General features: G+C 43.9%; 1 protein-coding gene across 1 annotated transcript in view; it reads left to right on the top strand.

Annotated features, from left to right (window-relative positions):
- TAFA4 (TAFA chemokine like family member 4) overlaps positions 1 to 17,810 on the top strand; it is a 127,852-nt gene extending 110,042 nt beyond the window's left edge. The window contains exons 4-5 of the mRNA XM_070933546.1: positions 2,584 to 2,708; positions 17,743 to 17,810. Coding sequence (XP_070789647.1) covers positions 2,584 to 2,708; positions 17,743 to 17,754 — 137 coding nt within the window. The 3' untranslated portion in view covers positions 17,755 to 17,810. The remainder of the gene's footprint in view (positions 1 to 2,583; positions 2,709 to 17,742) is intronic.
- Positions 17,811 to 25,366: the final 7,556 nt, after the last annotated feature.

Genomic DNA, 25,366 nt, shown 5'->3' with positions numbered 1-25,366 from the left:
AGATCTAGGTCTTTAAAAAACAACAACAACCCAATGTCTCAAATGTTTTAAATCTTTCTGATGATCTTCATTTTGGCCGCTTAGAATCTCCAGAGCAGAGCAGAATACAAGTATCAGTGAATAATTAAATGCATATATTTCAGTTCCTTTCAAACCATAGCTTGGAGAATTGGAAAAATGAGATGTGTGAATTCTTTTTGAAGATCCTTTTGATGTGAGAAAGAGGATACTGTTTACAGAATGCTTCCTAGAGGAAGTCCTTAAGGACATGCATATGAGAATAATTGGGCCTAAAAATTCATTCATGAAATTGTGGTGACTCAAACAACTTCCTCCATGCCCTTCCCCTAAGGCACTTATTCTTGACTGTTGTTTCACAAACTGCCGTAAGAAAAAAAACTTAGAATTTCAGAAGCAATTTCCAGCATAGTGAAAGCCAGGATGGGACTACTCAACAGGAGAAGAAAATAAAATAAAAATGCCAATTTCTCTGTGTGCATAGAAATGTTGTTTCTGTTTTGTTGTTTTTAACTGACATTGATTTTTTTTTTCTTATGTGGTTTTAAAATGTTCTTTTCCTAGCATTTAATGGGTTTTTGTGTGAGTGTAACTTTCTGTCAAGAGAACCTTAGTTGGATTAGAAGGAAAGGGGGGAACATTCTCGTTGGAAATTGCAATTTATTATCCTTCCTTACACCGATTCCATGGTATAGCAAGGGCCTTTCCTTTTCAGATGTGCTGTCCCAAAGGTGCTTGTCTGCAAACAGCAACTGGATTTGATTTCTTGATTTTTCTTAAAACTTTTTCGCTTCTCATCCAAGAAGCTTCTTCAGGTCTAACTAACTGGTAGAGAATGGAAATGATTTATACTCTTCCCAGTCAGTTCAGTCAGTAGCTAACACTGATAGTTGTTGAAACCGTCTGGGACAGTGGTCGGCAAATCACGGCTCGCGAGCCACATGCAACTCTTTGGCTCCTTGAGTGTGGCTCTTCCACACTCGTGATGCCCTGGCCGGCTGTGGCTGAGCCAGGAGCGTGCGCATACACAGGGAGACCCTCCTCAAGCGAGCACCGAAGCTCAGGAAAGGTGCGCGCAGGGTGGGCAGCGGCTTGCTTAAGGAGGGTCTCTCCATGTGTGCGCATGCTCCCGGCTCAGCCACAGCTGGCCAGGGCATCATGAGAGTGGGAGGAGGAGGAGAGTGCAGGAGAGAAGCTGCCCTGTACCTACCTTCGCGCCACATTTGCACGTAAGGCAGCCTTTGCTTCCTGCCGCTTCAGGCTGGAGTTCGGACCCTCCGCACTCAGCAGCGAAGAGCTGCTGGGGTGGGGGATGAAACAGCAAGGCGATGGCCAGAACATTAGTGCAGGAAAGAAGTCCCATCCTGTTAAGACCCTCCTAATCGAGCAGCCGCTCACCCTGCGGGTGCCTTTGCTGTGCTTTGGTGCTCGTTTGGGGAGGGTCTCCCCGCCCATGCACACGCTCCTGGCTCAGCCATAGCCGTCCAGGACATCACAAGAGGAGGGGGAGGAGGAGGACGGTTACCCAAAGGGAGGGGGAGAGACACACAGAGAGAGAAATGGGGGGGGGAGAGAGAGAGACATAGAGACACATACAGAGTGATACATAGAGAGGGGTGAGAGAGGGGAAGAGAGGGAGAGATACAGAGGGAGAGAGACATGGGGGGAGAGAGGGGGAGACAGGAAGAAGGGAAAGAGACAGAATGGTTTGACTAGAGGGGGGTCATGTGACTGGGTGAGTGAGTGTCATTGAGTTGGCCATGCCCACCCAGGTTTTGTGGCTCCGGTGTGTTTTTTTTCTTTGGGAAACGGGTCCAAGTGGCTCTTTGAATGTTTAAGTTTGCCAACCCCTGGTCTGGGAATTAATTTGTGTCCTCAGAGTCACCTGAATCAGAGTGCAAAAAAGTGTGGAAGTGCCTTGGGACTGCTGAAAGGACTGCACTGTAAGCAGGGGTGGGTTCTACTAACCTCCGCTACTGGTTCGCAATGGGAGCACGCTCAGGAGCTTCATGATGACGTCTGGGTGGGTGGGCGGAGCCTCCCACCGCTATTACTACCGGTTCACAAGAACCGGACTGAACCGGGAGCAACCTACCACTGATTGTAAGACATAGGTGGTGTCATGCTCCCTGATCTCTGTTCAGTTTCAACATAGTTTCTTTGACTCTTCTTTCAAGCTTCTGGTCCTCTCTGTCTAGAATGCGAACCTTGTTCTCTTCAAAGGATCTTTCCTTTTCCCACAAGTTAATTAGAACTGAAGAAATTTCTTGGATGAGAAGTGAAATGTCTTCAAGCAAAAGCAAGAAAGTCCAGTTGGGGAAAGATAGGTGGAGGAAAAAACACCTTTGGGACAACCATGACCTGCATGACTGGGAATCTGCATAGACTTTCAGTTGTGTTGGTAATGAAACTCCCAAAATTCCCATCTTTTGGCCTGCAGCTTCAACACATTTGGAGATGCCAAGGGTGGGAAGATCAAAGTAGCTATTAGCTGCTTCCGGGCAGCATTTTCTGGGTCCCATTTGTTGCATGTAGTTCTGAAATGACTTCATTTTTGCTTTCCAGCTGCCATTGTTATCCAGAAGTGGTGGTGTCATATGGAACCTTGTCTGGAAGGAGAGGAATGTAAAGTGCTTCCAGATTACTCAGGTTGGTCATGCAGCAGTGGAAACAAAATTAAAACAACCAAGGTAAGTGGTTGGATGGATGGCCTCACTCCCTGCTCTCAAGCTGACTAATACCAGGGGCTATGCTGACCTTTAAAAAAAAAGGATGCACAAGATAATCCAGATTATCATACTGGGTGGGAAAGGAGAGTTTAATCTACTCTGAGATCTAAATTTCCTCTTGAAATAGAGTTTGCTGCCCCCTCTCCCCTCCAGGATGGAAATCATGTTATTAGATGGAGACTATGTTTTTCTCCAGGGACGTGGTGGCTCAGTGGCTAAGACACTGAACTTGTCGATCGAAAAGCCGGCAGTCCAGCGGTTCAAATCCCTAGTGCCGCATAACGGGGTGAGCTCCCGTTACTTGTCCCAGCTTCTGCCAACCTAGCAGTTCGAAAGCACATAAAAAATGCAAGTAGAAAAATAGGGACCACTTTTGCTGGGAAGGTAACAGCATTCCGTGCACCTTTGGCATTTAGTCATGCCAGCCACATGACCACGGAGATGTCTTCGGACAGCGCTGGCTCTTCGGTTTGAAACAGAGATGAGCACCACCCCCTAGAGTCGTGTACGACAAGCACATATGTGCGAGGGGAACCTTTATCTTTTATGTTTTTCTCCATGGGTCAAATAGCAGAGGTCGAGGCTTTATGTACTAAGAAAACATCTTCCTGCTGAACTGTGTCCTAATCCAATCTTTTCCCATTTTAATTCAGAAGGTGGGACATCCAATCACATCTCCCTCCATTTTTATAATTTTCTGCACTAAGCATGGACATTGTTAAAACAAAGACTTCTTGAAGCATATGTGCACTTAGGGCCATGCGTATATACAGATGCACAGACACAAGCCTCATTCACCTTGGTGCCAGTTCTGTGGGAAGGGGACATGCATATTGCATCAGTCTTTTGGGACTGTAATTCATCTCCTTGTAGTAGTTTAGTTACTGAAGATGCAGCCATGCAGTGTACGGTCAGGCTTTATTAATTACCATAATGTCCCCAAAGTCAGTGGTTTGTTCCTACTGTAATAAGGAATGAATGACAGTCTTTTACGGGAAAGAAGTAAAAGACTGATACTTGAGTCAAGGTTGAGCTGAGGTTGCAGCTTCTTTCTTTTTTTTTAAAGTGACACCCATCACAAATCATTAATGCTGCCTTTCTCTCAGTGTCCATGCATTGACTTTGATATTTGGGTCATACTACAGCAAGAATTCTCGCAAATGCATGCAACATCATTGTCTGGCATTTCAGTGCAGCTGAGATCACTGGTATAGAAGGGATGGAGAAGTCTACACATGCACAATGAGTGTTCCATCTCCCCCATCCAGGGGGAGAGCCTTCTCTGTGGGGGCACCTACCCTCTGGAACGAGCTGCCCCCGGAGATTCGTCAGATTCCCGACCTTCGTACCTTTCGCCGTGCCCTTAAAACATTATTATTCCATCAAGCAGGGCTGGCCTAAAATATTATTTTTAATGGGTTATTTTATGTTATTTTAGATTGTGGGCCAAACTATTTAATAATTTTAAATTGTTTTTAACTTTTATATTGTGGGTTTTTTATCCTGGCTATACACCGCCCTGAGTCCTTCGGGAGAAGGGCGGTATATAAATTTAATAAAACTAAAACTAAACTAATGTCCTATGACTGAAGATGGAATATTTTCTGTGGCAATCATCAAGTCTCCTCTACACCTGTTTTTTTTTTTTTTTTTTTTTACAAAAGTATAGGGATTATTTTAAATAGCCAGTCCTGGCTATCATCGTTATTTTCAAGAATATAGGGACCTAACATAACTTTCTATAGACTTTAAAAAACATAAGAGTAGATGGATACAGTCCAGTGTAGGATAGGCAATTTGATGTCCTCAACAGGTTTTGCACTTCAGCACCCATCAGACTTAGCCAATATTGCCAACTGCGGAATTGGTGGTCCTAAATCTCTTTAGGGGTACAGGTTGCCTCTCCCAAGCCAGTGCTTTGTTTGAACATAGACACATTTGCTCCCTCCTTTCCTGCCAAAACAAAACAAAAGCGAAGTCAATCTGAGGACTTTATAAGGAGGACCTAGGTGAGCCAAGTCTGTCCATGAAGACAAATTCAACAAATTTGTTTTCTGGGAAGTACAAGACTTTTAATGGGGAAAAAACAAAAAAACAAATAGGTTGCAACCCATGGTGAAATCCAAATTATTGTACTACAGGTTCTGTGGGCGTGGCTTGGTGGGCATGGTGTGGCTTGGTGGGCATGGCAGGGGAAGGGTACTGCAAAATCCCCATTCGCTCCCCACTCCTGGGGGAAGGATATTGCAAAATCTCCATTCCCACCCCACTCCAGGGGAAGGATACTGCAAAATCCCCATTCTCTCCCCATTCCTGGGAGAAGGATATTGCAAAATCTCCATTCCCACCCCACTCTGGGGCCAGCCAGAGGTGGTATTTGCCAGTTCTCCGAACTGCTCAAAATTTCCGCTACCGATTCTCCAAAACCTGTCAGAACCTGCTGAATAGCACCCCTGGCTGAAACCAAAGAGTCCTCTTTTTTTTTTTTTTTTTTTGGTATATCTTTGCTGCTATTTGTTGGTCATCTGGATTTTGCGACTAGTCTCAGACCTTCCGGCAAGATGCAAACCATAGTTTTCGATGTTCTTGTTTTGGAATTTTTTCATTCCAAATTTAAAAACCTGAGGTAAGCCGTCTCTGAAAACTGGAGATGTGTAAACTTAGGCTATAAAGAAGAAGAATGGACAACTAAGCAGGCTGACGGCGCTCTGTGATTTGTTTGCCAACTTATTAAATATATAGATAAAACCAAGACTAGCTTGTCAATTGAGAAAAAATGGTCCTCTCCTAAAACACCTAGTTGATTTTGCCTCGCAGTACTTAGAATCACGCTTTGCTTTTGATATTGATATTTTTCATTCTTATACCGAGATGAATGTAAAGGATGGGCTTTCAAACCTTCCCGACAGTTTAAACCTGCGTTAAATTTAAAGCATAAGGCACATAAAACAAGGCAAGCTAAGGAATATGCATGAACTCTGAAAAGTCTTTTTCCTTTTTGTGCAACAAATTTGGGTGCGTCTTATACTCTGAATGTAGCCCCGCCCACCCACTGGCCCCCACCCTTCGGCCTCCGCGCGTCTTCTTCCTTGCTGCAGAGATTACCACAGACAATGGCTTAGCCATTTTGGGCACTGCGTGTTGCTTTTTCAGCCTCCAAATTCTCTGTTTCTAGACTGCAGGGATCACCAAAGCACATAGCCATCCATCGCTGCCCGAAAACACGATGCGTTTTGAGGCTGAAAACATGATGCAGGATGCCCAAAATGGCTACCTGGAACAGCTCCTGCTTTCTCTTACCCCTTTCGTGCTTTGCCTACTTTAGTCACTGGGGCTCCCTCCGACGATCAGCTGGGCTTTTCAAGCTGTTTTTTAGCCTCAACGAGGCACCTGTGAGTGAAACGATATTCCGTGCTTTGTCTGCTGTTCTCATTGCTGCTCCCTCCGACGATCAGCTCCCTCTGACAAATACAGCTTTAGAAGCTGTATTTCAGCCCCAAACAGGCGCACACTCAAAACCAGCCAACTAATGTGCTGAAGCTTGCCAGGCTAAGGATGCTAGCCAGTTGAATACCTGCTATGCGGAATTTTGTTTACCTATTTTCCTCCCCAAAAACTAAGGTACTTCTTACACTGCAGTGCGTCTTATACTCTGAAAAATACAGTAATTATTTGAACTTAGCTCTGATCTGGCCTGCTTGAATATAGGATGCTGCTCCTAGGCACACTGACCTGAAAATAAATTCTACTGGATATAGTATGGCTTCTATATCAGGGCCAGGCTATCTTCAAGACTGCCTTCTACCGCATAGCTCCCAGCGACCGGTAAGATCCCACAGAGTTGGTCTCCTCCGGGTCCTGTCAGCTAAACAATGCCGGCTGGCAGGCCCGCGAGGGAGGGCCTTCTCTGTGGCTGCCCCAGTTCTCTGGAACCAGTTACCTCCTGAGATCCGGACTACCCCCACCTTATTGGCCTTCCGGAAAGTGGTGAAAACCTGGCTTTTCCGGCAGGCTTGGGGCCATTGATCTCGCTGTTGCAATCTTGCGAGATCCGGCCATGAATGGTGTGCATGGGCTTTTAATGTTTTTAAAATGTTTTTATAATGTTTTTAATAATTTTTCTATGTTCATTGTTTGCATTATTTTTGCTGTAAGCCACCCAGAGTCCCTTGGGAGTTGGGCGGCATAGAAATGCGATAAATTAAATTAAATGCGATAAATTAAATTCTTTATAAGACATGCACATGGCATAACTCTGCCGCAGGCCTTTATTATAAAGCACCAGCTGAAATTTTCAATCTGATCTGTATTAGTTGGTCATCTGACACTGGTTTAAGGTTCAGCTTTCAGAAACCTGTTGGGGCTGGTTGAAGTTTCCTTTGATGCAGACGTTACTGTCACCATTCACAAGTTGAAAACTCTGCTAGCTTAGAAAAAAAAGGTGCTGATGCACGATATTCTGCTACAAAACGAGAGGTGCGCCCCTTGTTGTACCAGTGGCCAGAAGATCAGAGATTATTCAGATAAAAATTATTTTTTTGGAATGTATGATCTAAAATGAAACAGAATAAATCCGTTCTGGAAAACTGAGGGAAAAGAGGGACAAAGAAAAATTCTTTTATACAAGTGCTATTGATTTCACATGGGTACTTCTGTTAGTTTACTTCTATCAATTTATGCTGGTTCCATTCAAGATTCAAGGCAGTTCACAATCTAATAAAAATAACACAAATAGTAAAACCACAAATGCTTTTCATGCACATCGTTTGGTCCTCGTATTTTAAAGTTCGTAATAAAAATACCTCCGTTATTCCACAGAAGTAACCAGTCTTAAAACTATGTGTTAGACATCTGCTGTCTGTGTTGGCGCCTTATACCCCAAACGCTGTATAAAGAGGATCATCTTTATAGACTTAAAAACACATCAATAGGGAGAGAGCTATTCTGACCTTCGGAGATAAAATAATCTTATCCCAGGAAGTTAGGTTTTGCAACATGCCTTCTCCGCCCATACGTAGTAGATAAGCAGATCCTATTTGGATCAGATCACCGGCACTCGTGCAGCACTGGTGTCATTTTATAATAAGACCCCTCATCTGTCTGCAGGAAGGCAGTGCTTCTTGCATCGGGGCGGCTTTTAGGTTGTCTTCAAGGGCAGCCCCATGTAGAGTGAGATAATAAGGTCATGTTCAAGCCCATGGCGATAAGAGCATGAGTCAATATTACCAAGAGCCTGCTGTATATGCCACCCTGGGTTATTCATTCAAGTTCTTTCTAAGCTGATTTGAGGTGTAAGCCATCAAAAAAGAACAGTATCAGACCAAGAGATTCGGAGCATAGCGGGGAAGCATAAGCATGTGAGTTGTTCGCACACGTAAGGTAAGACGACAATGAAAATAGTAACTGTTTCAAGCCCACTTATTACACAGACTGGGTGGAGCAACGATCCATCACTGGAGCCTCTCGTGCTGTTGGACATGTGATTAAAAACATGTGGGGAAGTCACCAGAAACCAGGGGCCAAAGACCTGGCAGACCTACATAGAATGCAGATGAGCATAAGGACTTTCTCCTCCTCTACAAGTGTGAATCTAGATTCCAAGTCTGATTTGGCCTTTTGTGCACATCTACAGTTTGAGATTAACTACTGTGCTGAATTAGCACCCGGGAGTGCCCTTAAACTGGCTTTGCTTCATTAAAGTAACAAGCTATTAACTCCCCTCTTCAAAGAAGAGAGCCCCGAGTGTGCAATCTGCGTCCCAGTGAAGTCAATGGCAAAGCTCCACTTTGATCTTAATGGGTTGGCATTGCACCCAAAGGTGCTGCAAGTATCTTTAATTTGCTAATTTGCCTCTGATGAGGCTTTTCCCCCTATTTTTCTTCTTGGTATCTCAGTATGCTTTTTGCTGGAAAAGAAAAAAACAAGGGGCAGGGATATTCAGATAAGACATTAAGCTTCCTTTCACACTGTGAATTCGTGTAGGTATAACGATGAATGAACTGGCTCAGATCCCTTCTGTGCTAACTAAGAGAACAGAAGCAGCTCATTAGCAAAAGGCACCTCTCCATTCAGAAAATCCCGCACGCACACCTGCACACACCTGTGCACACAGATCCATGCAGAAACAAACACACCTCTTTATAGATGGAAGATAAATGGATAGCAGAGGGGGTAAAACTCGTAAGGGTAACAAGTATTCTGCTCCCCATCTCCTCTTTTGCACTTACAATTAAAGATGAGTTTCAGTAGCTCAAAAATCCATGGCTTAAATTAAAGCACGCAGAAGGATTACTACTTCCCTGGCCAATATTTTGTAAGTTGGCTGACCTCCAAGCTCCAGCAGGACAGCCATATCTTACCAACCAGAATAGAAGACCACAGCATAATACACTTGCACATTGTCAGAAAGATTTTTATCTTGGATGGCAGGTGCTGTGTTTTAAATTTTTAAAGAGGAAAGCCTCTCTCTTGGGCGTTTTGATTTGAAATCTTGCATAGAGCAGGACTCAGTGGCCTAAGTGGGTCTTCCAATTGGATTGTGCAAAAGAACAGGCAAGGGAGAACAGGCCTCGTCTCCTTATCAGTATGTATACAACATCCAGATAATGGAACAGTGCATAAAAATGCAGTTGAATGCACATTTCTATCTATTTTTAAAAGTAGTTTAGAAGGCAAATAGATGAATGGATTCTTGGAATTAAATGCATGACATTCTCGCCCATTCCTATCTACTTCTACCTCTTTGGCTTGAATCAGTCTTTATTCTAAGCCACAATATTATTTAGTTTCGGCTTAGCAGGTCGTGCGAACACAACCATAGTAAAGCATGATTTACAGGACGTCCTTGACTTACAACAATTTGTTTAGTGACTGTTTGACGTTACAACAGCACAGAGCATGCGCGAAGCGAACCGGTGGTAACACCGGTTAGAACCCACAACTGGATTAGAGGACTGGAGGCTAAAATGTATAAAGAATGGTTGTTGGAACCGGGTGTGTCTAGTTTAATGAAAAAAAGGACTAGGGGTGACATGATAGCAGTGTTTCTAATATCTCAGGGGCTGCCACAAAGAAGAGGGAGTCAATCTATTCTCCAAAGCACCTGAGGGTAGAACAAGAAGCAATGGGTGGAAACTAATCAAGGAGAGAAGCAATTTAGAACTAAGGAGAAATTTCCTGACAGTTAGAACAATTAATCAATGGAACAACTTGCCTCCAGAAGTTGTGAATGCTCCAACACTGGATGTTTTTAAGAGATTGGACAGCCATTTGTCTGAAATGGAATAGGGTTTCGTGCCTAAGCAGAGGGTTGGGTTAGAAGACCTCCAACTCTGTTATTCTATTCCAGTGATGGCGAGCCTTTTCAGCACCGAGTGTCGAAAAGGTTATGTGGAGGTGGTATGGCTTCGCGTGCCACTTTGGGCCACTTTGGACACGCGTGCCATAGGTTCGCCATTACGGTTCCATTCCATTCCATTCCATTCCATTCTAGGAACAGTTGCAAACACCTACAATAAAATGATGAAAGGGCTGGAGCAAGTCCCTTAATTGAACAGTAAATGATTGTAAACTTGATGAGTATCATGGATGAGGAAATCTATTTACTAGCTTGTTGAATGTCACACCAGCAGAGGGTGATGCTGTGAAAAGATGGAGTCACTATTCCACACCTCTCTAGGTCTCTGCCCTGGAGAAGTATCAATTTGGGCTCTTGGTACTTAATTTTTTTTTGTAATTATAGGTATCCTGAATATTATCAGGGTAGATATTATGGATGCCCAAAGCTCCTGCACAACTCTTTAACATTTATCCATTCAGAATCACCAGGGCAACATAGAATAGATCCCTTATGTGCAAATTGCAGGTGTTGGTACAACTCAGATATTTCTGAGGGTTGCTGAACACTTAAACCAAATTCTAATATAAAACTTGGTGTGAGTATCCCTTTGTCAATGGGGAATCATAGTCCGGGAAGCAAGTACCCTTGTCAGCAGATTGAAATATGAATAACTATTTAGATTGTGAATAATATCACCATGGTGTACAGCAAGGGTGTCAAACTCAATTTCACTGAGGGCCACATCGGGATTATGTTTGACCTAGAGGGGCTGGGGTGGGTGGCAGCTCAATGTCACTCACGTTGGCGCCTGTGGTTGCCCGAGTGGTCTGCCAGCAAAAACAAGCTCCCGAGCTCCATTTTCGGTTGCAACGGCCTCCTGCAACCCTCTGCCAGTGAAAATGGAGCTCTGGAGGCCCTCGTGCAGCCCTCGCAAACACCATTTTTGATGGTAGAGGCACCGCAAGTCGGTCCTTCGCTGTTTTTAGGGCAGCCCTGTGGGCCAGACCTAAGCACCCTGTGGGCTAGCTCCAGCCAAAGGGCCTTGGGTTTGACACCCCTGGTGTACAGGTTCAGAAATTACACCACGTAGGATTTCCAAAACTTGGTTAAAATAGAGTCCATTTAATAATGAATTTACTCAGAAAAAAACCAGGACAATCCATGGGAGCCAGTTAATGCAAGTAACCAGTTTTTATGAAAGTTTTCAAACTCTGATGATGATAGAAAAGCTAATATTGATATACTTTATGCAGTATTAATTTTAAAACTAGTTTGAAAATGGTTAACTTGGGTGTGAAAGCCAGACAGAGTGAGCATCCACTTTGTATATTGATTATATAGATTGTGCCATCAACAGTGAAAGCTTTGGTATGACAGGGATGGGAGGGAAATGAGCGTATTATTCTCAGGATAATACATGGAAATTGTTATGTAAATAGGTTTGTTTGGCGGGAAGTTTGAACTAACTGACCCTCAGCTGATTGGCTGACCACCACAGCTGCAAGGTATATAAAGGGAGCTGGCTCCCCTGGTCAGTTGCTGGAGTCTCACCATATAATAAAGAGCTGTTGTCACTAACTACTCTGGCTTGCTGCGTCCTCATTCACCCCACTTAACATTGGCGACGAAGGTGGGATTTTGAGGCCAGAAGCAGAGAAAGAGCTGAAGCCACGTTCAGAGAAGGGACCAGAGACCGCAACCGAATCCAGCCAGGCGAGCGAGCGGAGCACAGGAGAATCCCCGAAACGATGTCTGCCTACACCCCGCCAGCGCCTTTCGACCCCAAGGAAGAGAAGTGGGGATCCTACATGTCTCGGTTCGAGTGCTTCATGGTGGCAAACGACGTGCAAGGGCTACCGGACGTTCGGAAGAAAGCCCTGTTCCTGAGCCACTGTGGGCCAAGGGTCTTCGACACAGCCGAAGCATTGTCGGAGCCGAATTCGGTCCACAACATTTCCTGGTCGACGCTACAGACCCTGCTGAAAGACCACTATGCACCAACGCCATCGAAGTACGTCCAACGCTATGAATTCCGGCAACGGCTACAGCAGGAGGGCGAATCGATCAGCGAGTACGTCGCTGCCCTGCGTAAGGCCGCAACCCAATGTGAGTACCGAGACCTCGATGAGATGCTCCTAGAGCAACTAATTTGCGGAGTGAGAGATGGCCGGCTCCAGAGAAGGCTGCTTGCGAGGTCAAACCTGACCCTACTCATCGCGCTAGATGAAGCCAGAGCGCAAGAGTCGTCAGTAAAGGCCGCCGAGAGATTAAAGAGCTCCCACCTAACCAAGACAACGCAGAAAACGGCGCCAGTGCATCGGGAGGCCGTGAGCACCGCGAGCGAGGGGGAGTCTGAGGAGGAGGTCTACCGCACCGAGCAGTCCCGCACAGCCCGGAGGGAGCCCAGAGACGGATGCGCCAGCTGCGGAGGGTCCCACTCACGACAAAACTGTAAGTTCAGGGACGCCGTTTGCCGTGCCTGCGAAAAGAGGGGCCACATCGCGAGGGTCTGCAGATCGAAGGCACACCAGAGCTACAGACCACGTGGCCAATCTGCCCAATCCGAGACGGCGCCACACCGAAGGCCCAACAGGGATGGCGGAAACCGGAAGGGCGCGAAATTCGAAGACGCTGGGGCCTACACCATACGCATCGCACAGACCTGCACCTCGCCCGGAGAAAAGACCTACACCACGGTCGAGATCGAGGGACGGGAGTGCCAGATGGAGATAGACACGGGATCACCAATATCCATCATGTCTTGGGAGAACCTGAAGAAAGTCATCCCCAGCGTACACAAGCGACAGCTCCAGCCGCAGCAACGCAGACTGAAGGACTACCAAGGGAACCGCATACCCGTCGAAGGCAGAGGCGAGTTCCAAGTCCAGTACGGGGAGTTTACCGAGAAACTGCCCCTCACCATCGTCAGCGACAACCTCCCCAGCCTCCTGGGCATGGACTGGTTCAGGGCCCTAGGCATGGGATTCACCGGAGTAAGGAACGTTCGAAGCACCCTGAAGGAAGACCTGATGCAGGAATTCCAGGACGTGTTCGACGAAAGGCTTGGCAAGTATGTGGGGACCCCGATTTCGTTTAATCTAGACCCCAATATTGCACCCATCCGTTTAAAGCCGAGGCGGGTACCATTTGCCCTGAAGCCCAAAATAAACATTGAACTGGACAAATTAATCAAACAAGGGGTGCTCGTTCCAGTCGACCACGCCAAATGGGAGACCCCAATTGTTACACCGGTCAAGCCGGACGGGTCAGTGCGCATATGCGCCGATTATAAATGCACAATTAATAAGGCCCTGCAGCAGAGCGCCTATCCAGTGCCCGTCGTTCACCACCTATTGCATTCCCTGGGCCCCGGCAAGATTTTCGCGAAACTCGATCTTGCGCAGGCGTACCAGCAGCTGCCAGTAGATGGCGCTACCGCGGAAGCACAGACTATCGTAACCCACAGAGGGGCCTTCAAGTGCACCCGCCTGCAATTCGGAGTAAGCGTGGCCCCCGGACTGTTCCAAAGTACCATGGAGCGGCTACTACAGGGGATCCCCGGGGTGGTGCCCTATTTCGATGACGTGCTCATTACCGCCGACAATGAGCACCAGCTAAGAGAAAGGCTGAGGGAGGTGTTAAGGAAATTCAGGGACGCAGGGCTCAGAGTAAAACGCAATAAATGCATGATTGCAGTCCCCTCAGTCGAATTCCTTGGGTACAGGGTTGATGGCACCGGCATCCACCCCACAGAAAGCAAGATCAGGGCAATCCAAGAAGCACCCACCCCCAAAGACAAGGCAGAGCTACAAGCCTTCCTGGGACTATTAAACTTTTACGCCATCTTCCTAAAAGACAAGGCAACAGTGGCAGAACCCCTACATAGACTGTTAACCAAAAAAGCCACCTGGAATTGGGGGAAGGCTGAAGACAGGGCATTCGCCGGCATTAAAAAACTGCTGTCAGCCGAGAGTTTTTTAATTCAGTACAACGCAACGCTTCCCCTTGTTCTAGCATGTGACGCGTCCCCGTTCGGGGTGGGAGCCGTCCTGAGCCACAGACTCCCGAATGGCCTAGAGGCGCCCATCGCATACTACTCCCGAACCCTATCAAGTGCCGAGCGAAATTACAGCCAGCTCGACAAAGAGGCCCTAGCTGCCGTTTCGGGAGTAAAGAAATTCCACGAGTACTTGTTCGGGAGAGACTTTGAATTGATCACAGATCATCGACCGCTCCTGGGTCTCCTCGCGGGAGATCGACCAACCCCGGCAGCACTTTCGCCCAGGATGACACGCTGGGCCATTTTCCTCGCAGCATACTCTTATCGCCTGGTACACCGACCAGGGGCGGACATGGGCAACGCGGACGCACTCAGCCGATGCCCACTACCCGACAGTTTAGAAGACCCCACACCCGGCATCCCCATCCTGCTGATAGACGTTTTGGACTCTGGGCCCATCACATCAGCCGAGGTTGCGAGAGCCTCAACCAAAGACCACGTGATCCGGACAGTCGCAAGTTGGGTTATGAGGGGGTGGCCGGAAAGGATTGGGAGCGGGGAATTTAAACCATTCGCGGGAAAACGGGACGAGTTGACAATGCAAGGGGGTTGTTTACTATGGGGCGATCGGGTTGTTATTCCTTCACGCTTAAAGGAAAAGGTTCTAACGTTGTTGCATGAGGGGCACCCCGGGATTGTAAGAATGAAGGGGCTAGCCAGGAGCTACGTCTGGTGGCCCAGCATGGATGCAGACATTACCGAGTGGGTGGGGAAATGCCAGCCCTGCCAAGAGTCCAGATCAGACCCGCCAACGGCACCCGTGAGAGAGTGGGAAAGACCCCAGGGACCCTGGTCCAGAATACATATTGATTTTGCAGGCCCCTTCCATGGACAGACCTTCATGGTCATCGTAGACGCGTTCTCCAAATGGTTGGAGATCAAGCTAATGAAGGCCACTACCACCGACGCAACCATTAGAGAGCTAAGACAATTATTCGCCACACATGGGTTACCGGACATCCTAGTGTCAGATAACGGGCCACAGTTCACCGCAACACAGTTCGAGGGCTACTTAGCGGGACTTGGGATCAGACACGTCCTTTCTGCCCCGTTTCATCCGGCTAGTAACGGACAGGCTGAGAGATTTGTTAGATCAGCAAAGGAGGCCCTTTCACGCTTAAGCCCCGGGGACTGGCAGGAAAGGGTAGACAAGTTCCTACTAGCCCAGCACTCCACACCCTGCACAGCCACAGGCCGAAGTCCGGCCGAACTATTAATGGGGCGGAAACTCCGGGGAATACTAGATAGACTCAACCCCAACTACTCCCCAGAGGTATTCAAGGGGGGGGGAGAGGAAACTTAGAGAGTTCACCATAGGAACACCGGTACACGCCAGAAACTATGGACAGGGCCCACTCTGGGAGGCAGGAACAATCACAGAAATCACAGGCCCCAAGTCATACCGGGTAGACATGGGGGACGGGAGAGTTTGGCGCAGACACATTGACCAATTAAGAAAACGGGTAACCACAAACACAGACGAGACATTAGACGACCCCATCTCCGACCACGACTACCAACCAGAGGCACAAACCACTAGCCCGAATAGAGCGGAGGACTTAGCTGAGGATTCTGGTATCCAGCGCCGCCCCATCGAGGTAGTCCCAGCAGCCGAAGAAGTCGCCGCCCACGAGGAGGTTCCGGAGGCCTCATTGGCGGAGCAGGGAGAAACAGAAAGTCCCTCCGACCTGCTCGACGCCGCCCCTCCGACTGAACTGCGCAGGTCAACTAGGACTCGTACACGCCCTAGTCACCTGAGAGACTTTGTATGCAAATGACACCCCAAGTGACTTCTGGGAGGGGAGGAGTGTTATGTAAATAGGTTTGTTTGGCGGGAAGTTTGAACTAACTGACCCTCAGCTGATTGGCTGACCACCACAGCTGCAAGGTATATAAAGGGAGCTGGCTCCCCTGGTCAGTTGCTGGAGTCTCACCATATAATAAAGAGCTGTTGTCACTAACTACTCTGGCTTGCTGCGTCCTCATTCACCCCACTTAACAGAAATCTCCTTAGAAATGATTAGGTATTTGAAAAGTCGTTCAAAGCTTTTTAGCAAGGAAGGCTTCAGCTTCTTTAAAAGGAACTTGTTCCTCTCAGCTGCAGTGTGGACCTGAAAAAGTCATTTGATGAGAAAAAAGAAAAAGAAAAGCATCTACCAAACCAAGACTAATGATGCTTTTGCATGTTGTTAATACTTAACAATAATGTTTGGACAAGATAAATTCTAGCAAACAGATAAGTCAGTTTTGAAAAGATTACAAAACTAAATAAAAATCAATGGAATGTACTTTATTGTTTACATTCAGTGAGCATAACTAACTGAGCTGTTTCAAAATGTACATAAAATGTATTGTGAAAGCTTAAAGGCCAAAGTAGTTATCTGAAACAAACTAAAAGCTTTTGGATATTCCTTATCTTTTGTCAGCATTTACCTAAGAGTCTGAATAAAGTTCTTTTTCTCACTGATTCCAGAGAGTCCTACCAATCCTTTAACTCTGCTATTACCTTTCTTCCGTTTATTGGGACCATTTCCTTCATGCACACTCTTCCTTTCATGAAATGTTTTGAAGACCAGGTTCAATATTATATATGATCCCCCTAGATCAGGGGTCCCCAACCTCCGGACTGCGGCTTGTTCAGAACCAGGCTGTCCAAGTTGTGGGTGAGCTCGTGTTTGCTTGCAACTCTACTTTTGTGAAGCAGCGGGCACACACACCTGCCCCTTGAACAAATGGAGCTGTGTGCACAAGCACCTGCCTTTCATATGCAACCAGTGGTGGGATTCAGCCAGTTCGCACCTATTCGGGAGAACCGGTTGTTAACTTTCTAAGCAGTTTGGAGAACTGCTTGTTGGAAGAAATCTTATTTTGTGTTTTTTCCACTTTACAGGTCTAATCCTGTAAGGAAGGTAGGAAGGAAACATTCTGGTATTGTTTCTAGCCTAATCTTTATTGCCCTGCTTACAGAAACTGCCTCTCTGGTTAACCCTTATTACATTGTAACAGCTAAGGTGAAGTGTCCATCGACGTGAGTGATGTTGAGTTGGCCACACCCACATGGTCACATGACCATCGAGCCATGCCTACCCAGCTGGTCATTAGGGCAGAGAACTAGTTGTTAAATTATTTGAATCCCTCCACTGCATGCAACCATCCCCTCTCCCCCACCCCCACCCCGCTGGTCCAAAAAGCCAAAAAGGTTGGGGATCGTTGTCCTAGTTGACGTTCATAAATTGCCAATCTTCAGGAAAAATGGATGTGTGACTTTTAATTGAAGCACCCAAGCATTGAGTTATCAGTATTCTTGCTTGAAATCTCCCAGTATTTGGTATTTGGACTACTACTATTGCTGCAACACGTCTAGCATCATCACAGGTTTTGCCCACAGGTTAAAATTCACCTCTTTCTGAAGCCATTGGTTCTCTCAGATGCTACCGCAAAGATCTGTCTGTGAGGATAATGTACTTGTTTTATCTTTGTATGTGTTTTATCTTCATTCTGCATATTTAAACTTTCTGAAGAGGTTTTAAAAACCAATTACCAGCAGCGATATTTATATGTATAATTCTCTCATTTCTCTTTTCCTTTGCTTGCAGGTGACACGGTAGCACAAAGTAAACATGTGTCAAAGTTGGAATAATGGGGGGTTTACAACCAAATTTCCCGACTGCTGCACAGAGACATTTACTTGGCAAGGAAAGTGTCAAGTTTGTACTGTCAACTTTTCAAGTTAGCTGGCAAGAACTAGAACTGCCGTCTTTTTAATGATGAGAGCACTCTTCAAAACACAAATTTCTTATAAAAAACTGTAAAACAGGAACTGTAAGTCCAACCCTTTCATGTTCAGGATGAACAATTGTTAAAAAGGGAAGCCAAAACATCTAGTGGAGTGTATCATCTAGGATCTGATTTATGATATTTAAATACTCAAACTGGTTTCGCATAACTTGTGGGAATAATTAGATGAAGAAGCAGAAATAATTCAGATGAATATGGTAGGAAAGGCAATTGAATTAATGTTTAAATATTCACATCAATATATTTTTATGTAGGATTTAACAAGAATTAAACGAGCTCATGAAGTAAAACATTATGCTCAGTAAATTGTAGCTTATGCCAATCTTTATATTCTGTTAACAGTCTGTACAACTTTGTTTCTTTCCATCTGTACAGTGTTAAAGAGAGTAGAGAGAATACTTGTTCTACAAGTAGATAACGTTTACATCATCAGACATGTCCACTCATTTATAAAATAGAATTGTAAGTACCGTTCTGTTTCACTGCAGCCAGAAACAGAAAGAAAATGCAAGCAGTGATTATAAATTTCACCCAACTCAAGGAATATTGAGGTCTCAGTTCTCACTTTGCTAGTTCCATATACATGTGGAAATTAATAAGCTAAGCCACTTATTTAAAGTCCACAGGCAGTCAATACATTTTTAAGTTAATAAATGAAATAAAATGTATACATTGCTGGCATTTTCAATTGATGATGGTCATGGACAGATACACCATAGACTTCTGGAGTTTAGAAATCAAACAAAATGAAAAAGGAACTATTTTGTTCACATTTGAATGTGAATGACCTGCATTTACTGGAAAGGAAGATTACATTTCCTTATCCATCCTCCCACATCACCAAAACAGAAGAGTCACTTGGGGTATACACTAATAAACTATACTGTACAAATGTCCAATATACAATATGCAAAAATTCAGTCTATCAAGAATTCTTTTTTGCAAAAGCTCTGCATTAATCAACATTGCAAACATATGAAGAAGTGCACCAAACTTTATATACGGTGATGCAAACCTGGAAGAAAAAAATCAGGTTCAACAAACTGAACTTGATAGATTTGTCCATCCATACTGTATATTCCACATGCAGAATTAAAACTCATGATAACATCTATAAACTCACATAGAGTATTAGCGTACTGTATAACAACGCATCTAGCCCTCTGTCTTTCATATATAATATTATGACCTTTCAATTGGATGTCCATATCAATGCACCAAAAGGTACAGGAAAATCTTTGGAATGGGGAGTGCCCATGTATGTTTTAGTTGCCTGTATTGGTGCTTAACTACGTTTAATCTGATTTCTGATCTTGTGAGCTGAGTCAGGGTAATGTCCTTCATGGTGCCAATGAAGCAAACTGGAAAATGTTGATTGTAAGACACAGAGCATCTGGGGATTTTGGATTAAACTGCCAATATTTTACCTAGAATTATACAGTAGGTGAAGAGAAAATCTTCTTTTGCTTGGCTTTTGCTTGCTGTATACCACTTATTTAGAAGTATACTTATGTCCTATAAACAATGTTCTAGGTAGAAGAAATACCTCCTCTTTCAGTTAGTTGCTATTTATGATAATTAAATATGCAGTTCTTTAGGAGGCTACATTTTCTAGTTTGTATGATTTCTAACATGTAACTATTTCTTATTACTTTAATTGTATTTCATTCCAGGTCTCATCTTTCCCCCAAGGTTTGCCTTTGTTTTGTTTCAGCTTATACAAAAGAAAATTCACTTTTAGTCTTGTCCCAGATGTATCAACTTTACTTTGAAATACATTAAAATATGTTTCAATGTAGCCATCTCTGTATCTTTCCCTACAAATTTACCATAAGTGAGGCTGTCATTGCTGTATTTTATGTATTTTTTTCCTGCGTTGACATACAACTAATTTTTATAGATTCAGAAATGCCAAAAACATGGTGGATGTTGCACTAATGTGTCCACTTGGGTGTGAGAATTTTCTTGTAACAGTATGAAGTTGTTTAGAATTAATAAGCATTGCTTGGATTTTATTTTGTGAGAAACATTTTGAGATACTCATACATCATTCCAAAATCTTCACAGAACTCCTTTTTTTATTATTAGGATAACAGCTCTCCATTTTTGCTTCAGAGTTTTAATAACTGGTTAGAGTTAGTTAATGGGGCAGGTGTTCCCCCCACACAAATATTTGGAAAATTACTTGACTCCATCCTTGGAGACAAATAATGGATGCTCAAAAACAGCTTTTCCCATTATTTAGTCACTCAATGTATTGGGACTTAATAATAATGGTCATGTAGCGGGAGGGGTGCTCTGATTGCTACAAAATGGCAGCCATAGTGAGCAAAGCCTTACCAGTAGATTGAGGTTGCCGTACCTTTTATGCGTTCATCCTTTGGGCCCTCTATAATATCAAATTACCCTTTATCTTTTCTCTGGACAGATGAACATGTTCCTAATAAAGAATGAAGATGCAACAGCATATCTTTTGTTTAATTATTTGTTTGGAATGCTTGTGGGAACTTATAGGGCATGTTTGGAAATAAAAATGGAACCAGGGTACTGCTGATGGCCTTTTCACTTTACTAGCTTTCAATGGATGGATGGATGGATGGATGGATGGATGGATGGATATGCTTTGATTTGACCAGATTGGATATGCAATCTGACAGTTTCAAAGGGAGGAATTTCAGACACTCTGCAATTTATGGATAAACAATTTCACCTTGGTACATTTTAAATTTCAATTTTCTGTAATCCTTTTAAAATATATTTTTAGAGATTTTTACACACGCAAAAGATAAACATGAAAAAAGTACAGAAAATGAGATTAAGAAAGAAAAGACAGAGGTAAAAGTACAGAAAAAGAAAAAGACATTTAAAGAAGTGACTTCTGAACTTCTTTACAGCAGGAACAAACTTAATATCATTCCATCCCACTTAAAATTATATTACATAGTTGCTTCTTCAGTCTCTTTCAGTCATCAGATCCAGAAATAACCAGCTCGTTTCTGTTCATTTTCAGCAAAATGTCCATAAAGGTTTTCCAATAAAAGTACTTATTATCTTATTCCTGATCAAACAAGTCAATTTTATATTCTTTGTAGAGTGGAAAAATAATTTTGGAGTTAGTGGGAACAAGCACCCATAAAATCTAAATTAATCTTAACTAATTAAACTTAATTCCTCCCCCCTTGTGTCCGGCTCTCTTCTTTTCATCTAATCTTAAATGTTTTTATTTGTTCATAATTTTATCAGTTATGTTTTAGGATGGATGATTTTACTGGTTTTTTTTAATCACAGCATTTTAAAATATTTGTAAATGGAAAGTGGAAAAGTTGGGGAAAGAGGGGAAGAGATTCTGCCTAGGAAACAGTAAGACGAGAGGCAGAATCTTAACAGTGTCTTAACAGTCAGAAGAAGAAACTTAGAAAGGACCCACACTAAAGGATCAAACAATTAAAAGGGATTGTGGCGGGAAGTTTGTGCTTATAGACTTGCAAAATTCTGTTAACGCAGCCTTACAATAAAATAGAATTAGTTCATCCAATCCTGTTTCCTGTCTGGTTTATCTGGGAAGACTGACTAGATCTAAGGATTGAACCCGTGAATGTTCTTTACATAGATTATTTGGTTAGTGATATAGTCCACTTAACCTTTGGGCAGTTAAATCATTCTCATTAAAGAATGATTTAAATTAACTCTTGGAGTTATTTTATGGACCATTAAATAGTTTCATTATTTGTATAGAACAAAACAATACCAACTAATTTTTAAAATCTTACTACGAGTCTGTGCTATCCTTGTTATGTGTATATTTTCTTCACAATGCCTTTTTATAAGTTCAACAGCAGTTATTTCCTGGTTTTACCACCCCCCCTTCACAAAAACCTCTGCAGATAAAATATTTGTAGGAGAAATTTACATCCAAATAAGATTAAATTAAATATTGGCAATAAAACTGTCAGACCCTAGATGAAGGTGGTAGATCTCCAGCCTTGTATATAGTATACCTTCAAAAGAGGAAAACAATATAATTATTCTTCTGTGCCAAATATGGGCACTGAAAGAACTATGTTTGATAACATACATTCCTTTTATTACTGATATATTATTATGGATTAGTAACTGATTTAAAACAAACCAAAGACCAAGCAGGCATCAGATTGCAAGAATAAATGAACACTATTCATTGTGTGCAGACCTATTGACCTGCACACTAATGCTTTGGGTAGCACCCAAATTTAATAATAGTACTCTGCTGCTGAATGGGCTCCCTAGGAGCACTGTTGTCAGAACAAATTGGAAGGTCATCAGATTGGGGCTTTTAGGGGAGGAGCCAAGATGGTGATGAAACAACAGCTCCTAAAATAAGCTCTTACCATCTCACCCCTCTAACTTATTCCCATGACCTAAAAATGCCATCCAGAGGCAAGAAAAGAACATGGGCCAGCTCCCATAATGATACTGGGGCCTACAAGTCCAACAAAGCCGAGGAACAAAGGAGGAGTTACTCCCATCTCCCCACTGCAGGGACAACGGATCTATAGCTTCAAGATCCCCTTCAGAATATGACAACACAAAAGCCACTAACAAAACAGCTCCCCCCACCCAAATTCTCCCAAGATCTCAGCTCCTGTCATTCCCCAGACCAGGAAGATAGTGAAAATAACTTTCTGGAACAAGTCCCCTGCACTCATTCACACACACACACACAACTATTCAACTTCCCACGAGATCTTCTTTTTGTCCTTAATTTTCACACTGCACTAGCTAAATGATACAGCAATCAACGTGGACTGATTCCAACCATTCCTTGATCTGCAATTGGGGTTAAAATGGCAGCAGAAGCTGGCCATGCTGATATAGGAGCCTGGATAGCTCTGCAGACAATCAGCCCAATCAGGCTTTTAAGCCCTGGATAGCTCTGCAGACAAGGCACTGTAATTTAACAGTAAGTAAGTAAGTTCGAATCTTGCCAGGCTCAAGGTTGACTCAGCCTTCCATCCTTTCTAAGGTAGGTAAATTGAGGACCCAGTTTGTGGGGGCAATAAGCTGACTTTGTATAAAATATACGAAAGTATGAAGGCTATTGCTTAACGCACTGTAAGCCGCCCTGAGTCTCCGGAGAAGGGCGGCATATAAATCAAATTAAAAAAAAAAATTCTAGCAGCCTGTCCTATGTCAACAGGGCATCCTGAAGCACCCAACCATCGCTGTGTGCTACAGAAAAAAACAATTCGAAATCCACTGGAATGCCCATAGATGCAACAGCCTCAAGATTATTGTGCCTCCCTATCTTGGCTCCTAAATTGTCAAAATAGGACAATTCATTCGAAAGCGTTTCACTGGTTACCCAGTTCATGAAATGCTAAGTTCATATTCCATTTCCCTCCTGACTCACAAATGAGCGAATTTCTCTGGCAGACACATCATATCCAAACTGTCAGAATTTTAAAGGAAGAGTTAGTCCATGACTTCATCACTAGGAAAGTGACATCTGGTCATGACCTGGATAAGAGCCATAAAAACACATGCTTCAAAATAGTAAAATAACCAGACTTGCCAAGAGCAAGGGGGCTAAGCATCTCCAAGTGAGGAAGCTAAATATATAAATACAGGATTCATTAAGCTGAGGAAGAAAATTAGCAACATCAATACAACTCTGACATAGCTTCCCAGAGTTGGTAGTGAAACGCAAGGCCAGTACCAACTTACGGTAACACATCTGCCCCATTGAGATGCTCATCTAAATCATCTCACATCTCAGCCTCTCCTTTGACTCAGACACACAGAGAAAATCATCAGCAGCCTCCTCTGACCTCCTCACCAATAACAGTGACCCTGGCAGTGACTCGGCACTCCAGCAATTGTCAAGGATCCCCAAGAGAAACTGCCTCAATAAAACTGCCTCAAAGAAACAATCTTCAGCCAAAGACTATATAGAAATCCAAACTAGAGGTATCTAAGTCCTTCATCTCCTTCCAAATTTCAGCAGACTCTCTTGGCCCTGCAGGAACCTGACTCTCCTTAAACCTCTCACTGAACAAGCCAAAGGATGCCCCTCCCCTTGCTAAAGAGTTGGGATCCCTGCTTGTCAGTGAACCCACAATTTTGCTGCTCATGCTGCTCTTTCTTTTGGTCTCTTTGCTAGAACATACACTCTCCTGCCCATTCACAAAAAGTGAGGCTTGGCAGATAAACTGATGACAGAGAAGGGAAGTCGATGATACCCCTATTCCTCCAGTGGGAGAAACTACTGCGCTGCAAAAATTACCCACCTAGCCCCTGGCTCATAGTGCATCTGCTTTACATCTTCACTTTCTCATTGAAAAATATTCCTCCTCCAATACAACCTCCTTATATGTTGCTTTTTCAGTTTTTGACTCCATATCCCTAGGTAAGTTGTAGAGAAAACTGGAGCCCGTCCAACTGCCTGATGTCTGCTTCATTTAATATGTGTGCTCCAGGGGTGGGTTCTACTTACCTTTACTACCGGTTTGCAACGGGCTTGCACACCTTGCTTCTGCACATGCGCAGATTGCTGATGATGACATCTGGGGCAGTGGGTGGGATCTCCCGCCGGTTTTACTACTGGTTCTTGCGAACCGGTCTGAACCGGGGGCAACTCACCACTGGTGTGCTCCATGAAGGGACTTCACTCAAACTAAGAGGCCATCTCACCAGTGCCATTGGAACCGAGGAAGATTTCAAGCAAGCCTGCATATTCCTTCCTCCCTTTTATTCAATTTCTATATGAACTCCATGATGAGCCATCTCCTCAACATGAACTTTCACATCTCAAAACTTGCTGGAAGTTTTACTGTTCCAATGTACTGTTTTACTATATTCAGACAATACAACAATACTTTCAATAAGATCTATTGTCCTTCAATAACACAGTGTTGAAAGGAAGACCAGTTAGTATTCAATTTTCAAAAAATTAAAAACCATGGTATTTTCCAAAGGCACTCCTCAAAGATAGATGACCACAAGATTGTGCTTCAAATATCTGGGAGTGGTCCCATATTCTACCAACAGAAAGAAACAACCGGGACCATGTTGCAGAAAATGCGCAGAGGAGTTCATTTGTCATCCTCAAATTCCTCAAGTCAAGAGTTGGCCACTATACACCTGCAAATTACTATAAGCCAAACCAACATTGTCCAGCTGGGCCTCTTCTCCAATTTTGCACCATTAAAACTTTTTCAGTCCAAATTACTAAGACTGGCCCAAAATGTCAAATCCCAAAATGTCTCTAATGCCACCTTGAAATTGGAGACAAAGCCTCATGACAAAGGAGACTAGAATATGAGTAATCATGCTCAACCACTGGCTCAAGCTATCTTTGTCCTTCCCTCTTTCCCCTTGACTTTGCCTTATTATCTATGAAATATGACTTTCAATCCACATGGAAAAATGTGGTGGCAACTAAAA

This window comes from Pituophis catenifer, unplaced genomic scaffold (assembly GCF_029215685.1).
Source record: "Pituophis catenifer annectens isolate HBS135680 unplaced genomic scaffold, rPitCat1.0.hap2 SCAF_2, whole genome shotgun sequence".
Classification (NCBI taxonomy): Eukaryota; Metazoa; Chordata; class Lepidosauria; order Squamata; family Colubridae; genus Pituophis; species Pituophis catenifer.
The sequence above is the reverse complement of the archived record's forward strand: the minus strand, read 5'-3'. Positions and strand labels throughout refer to the sequence as shown.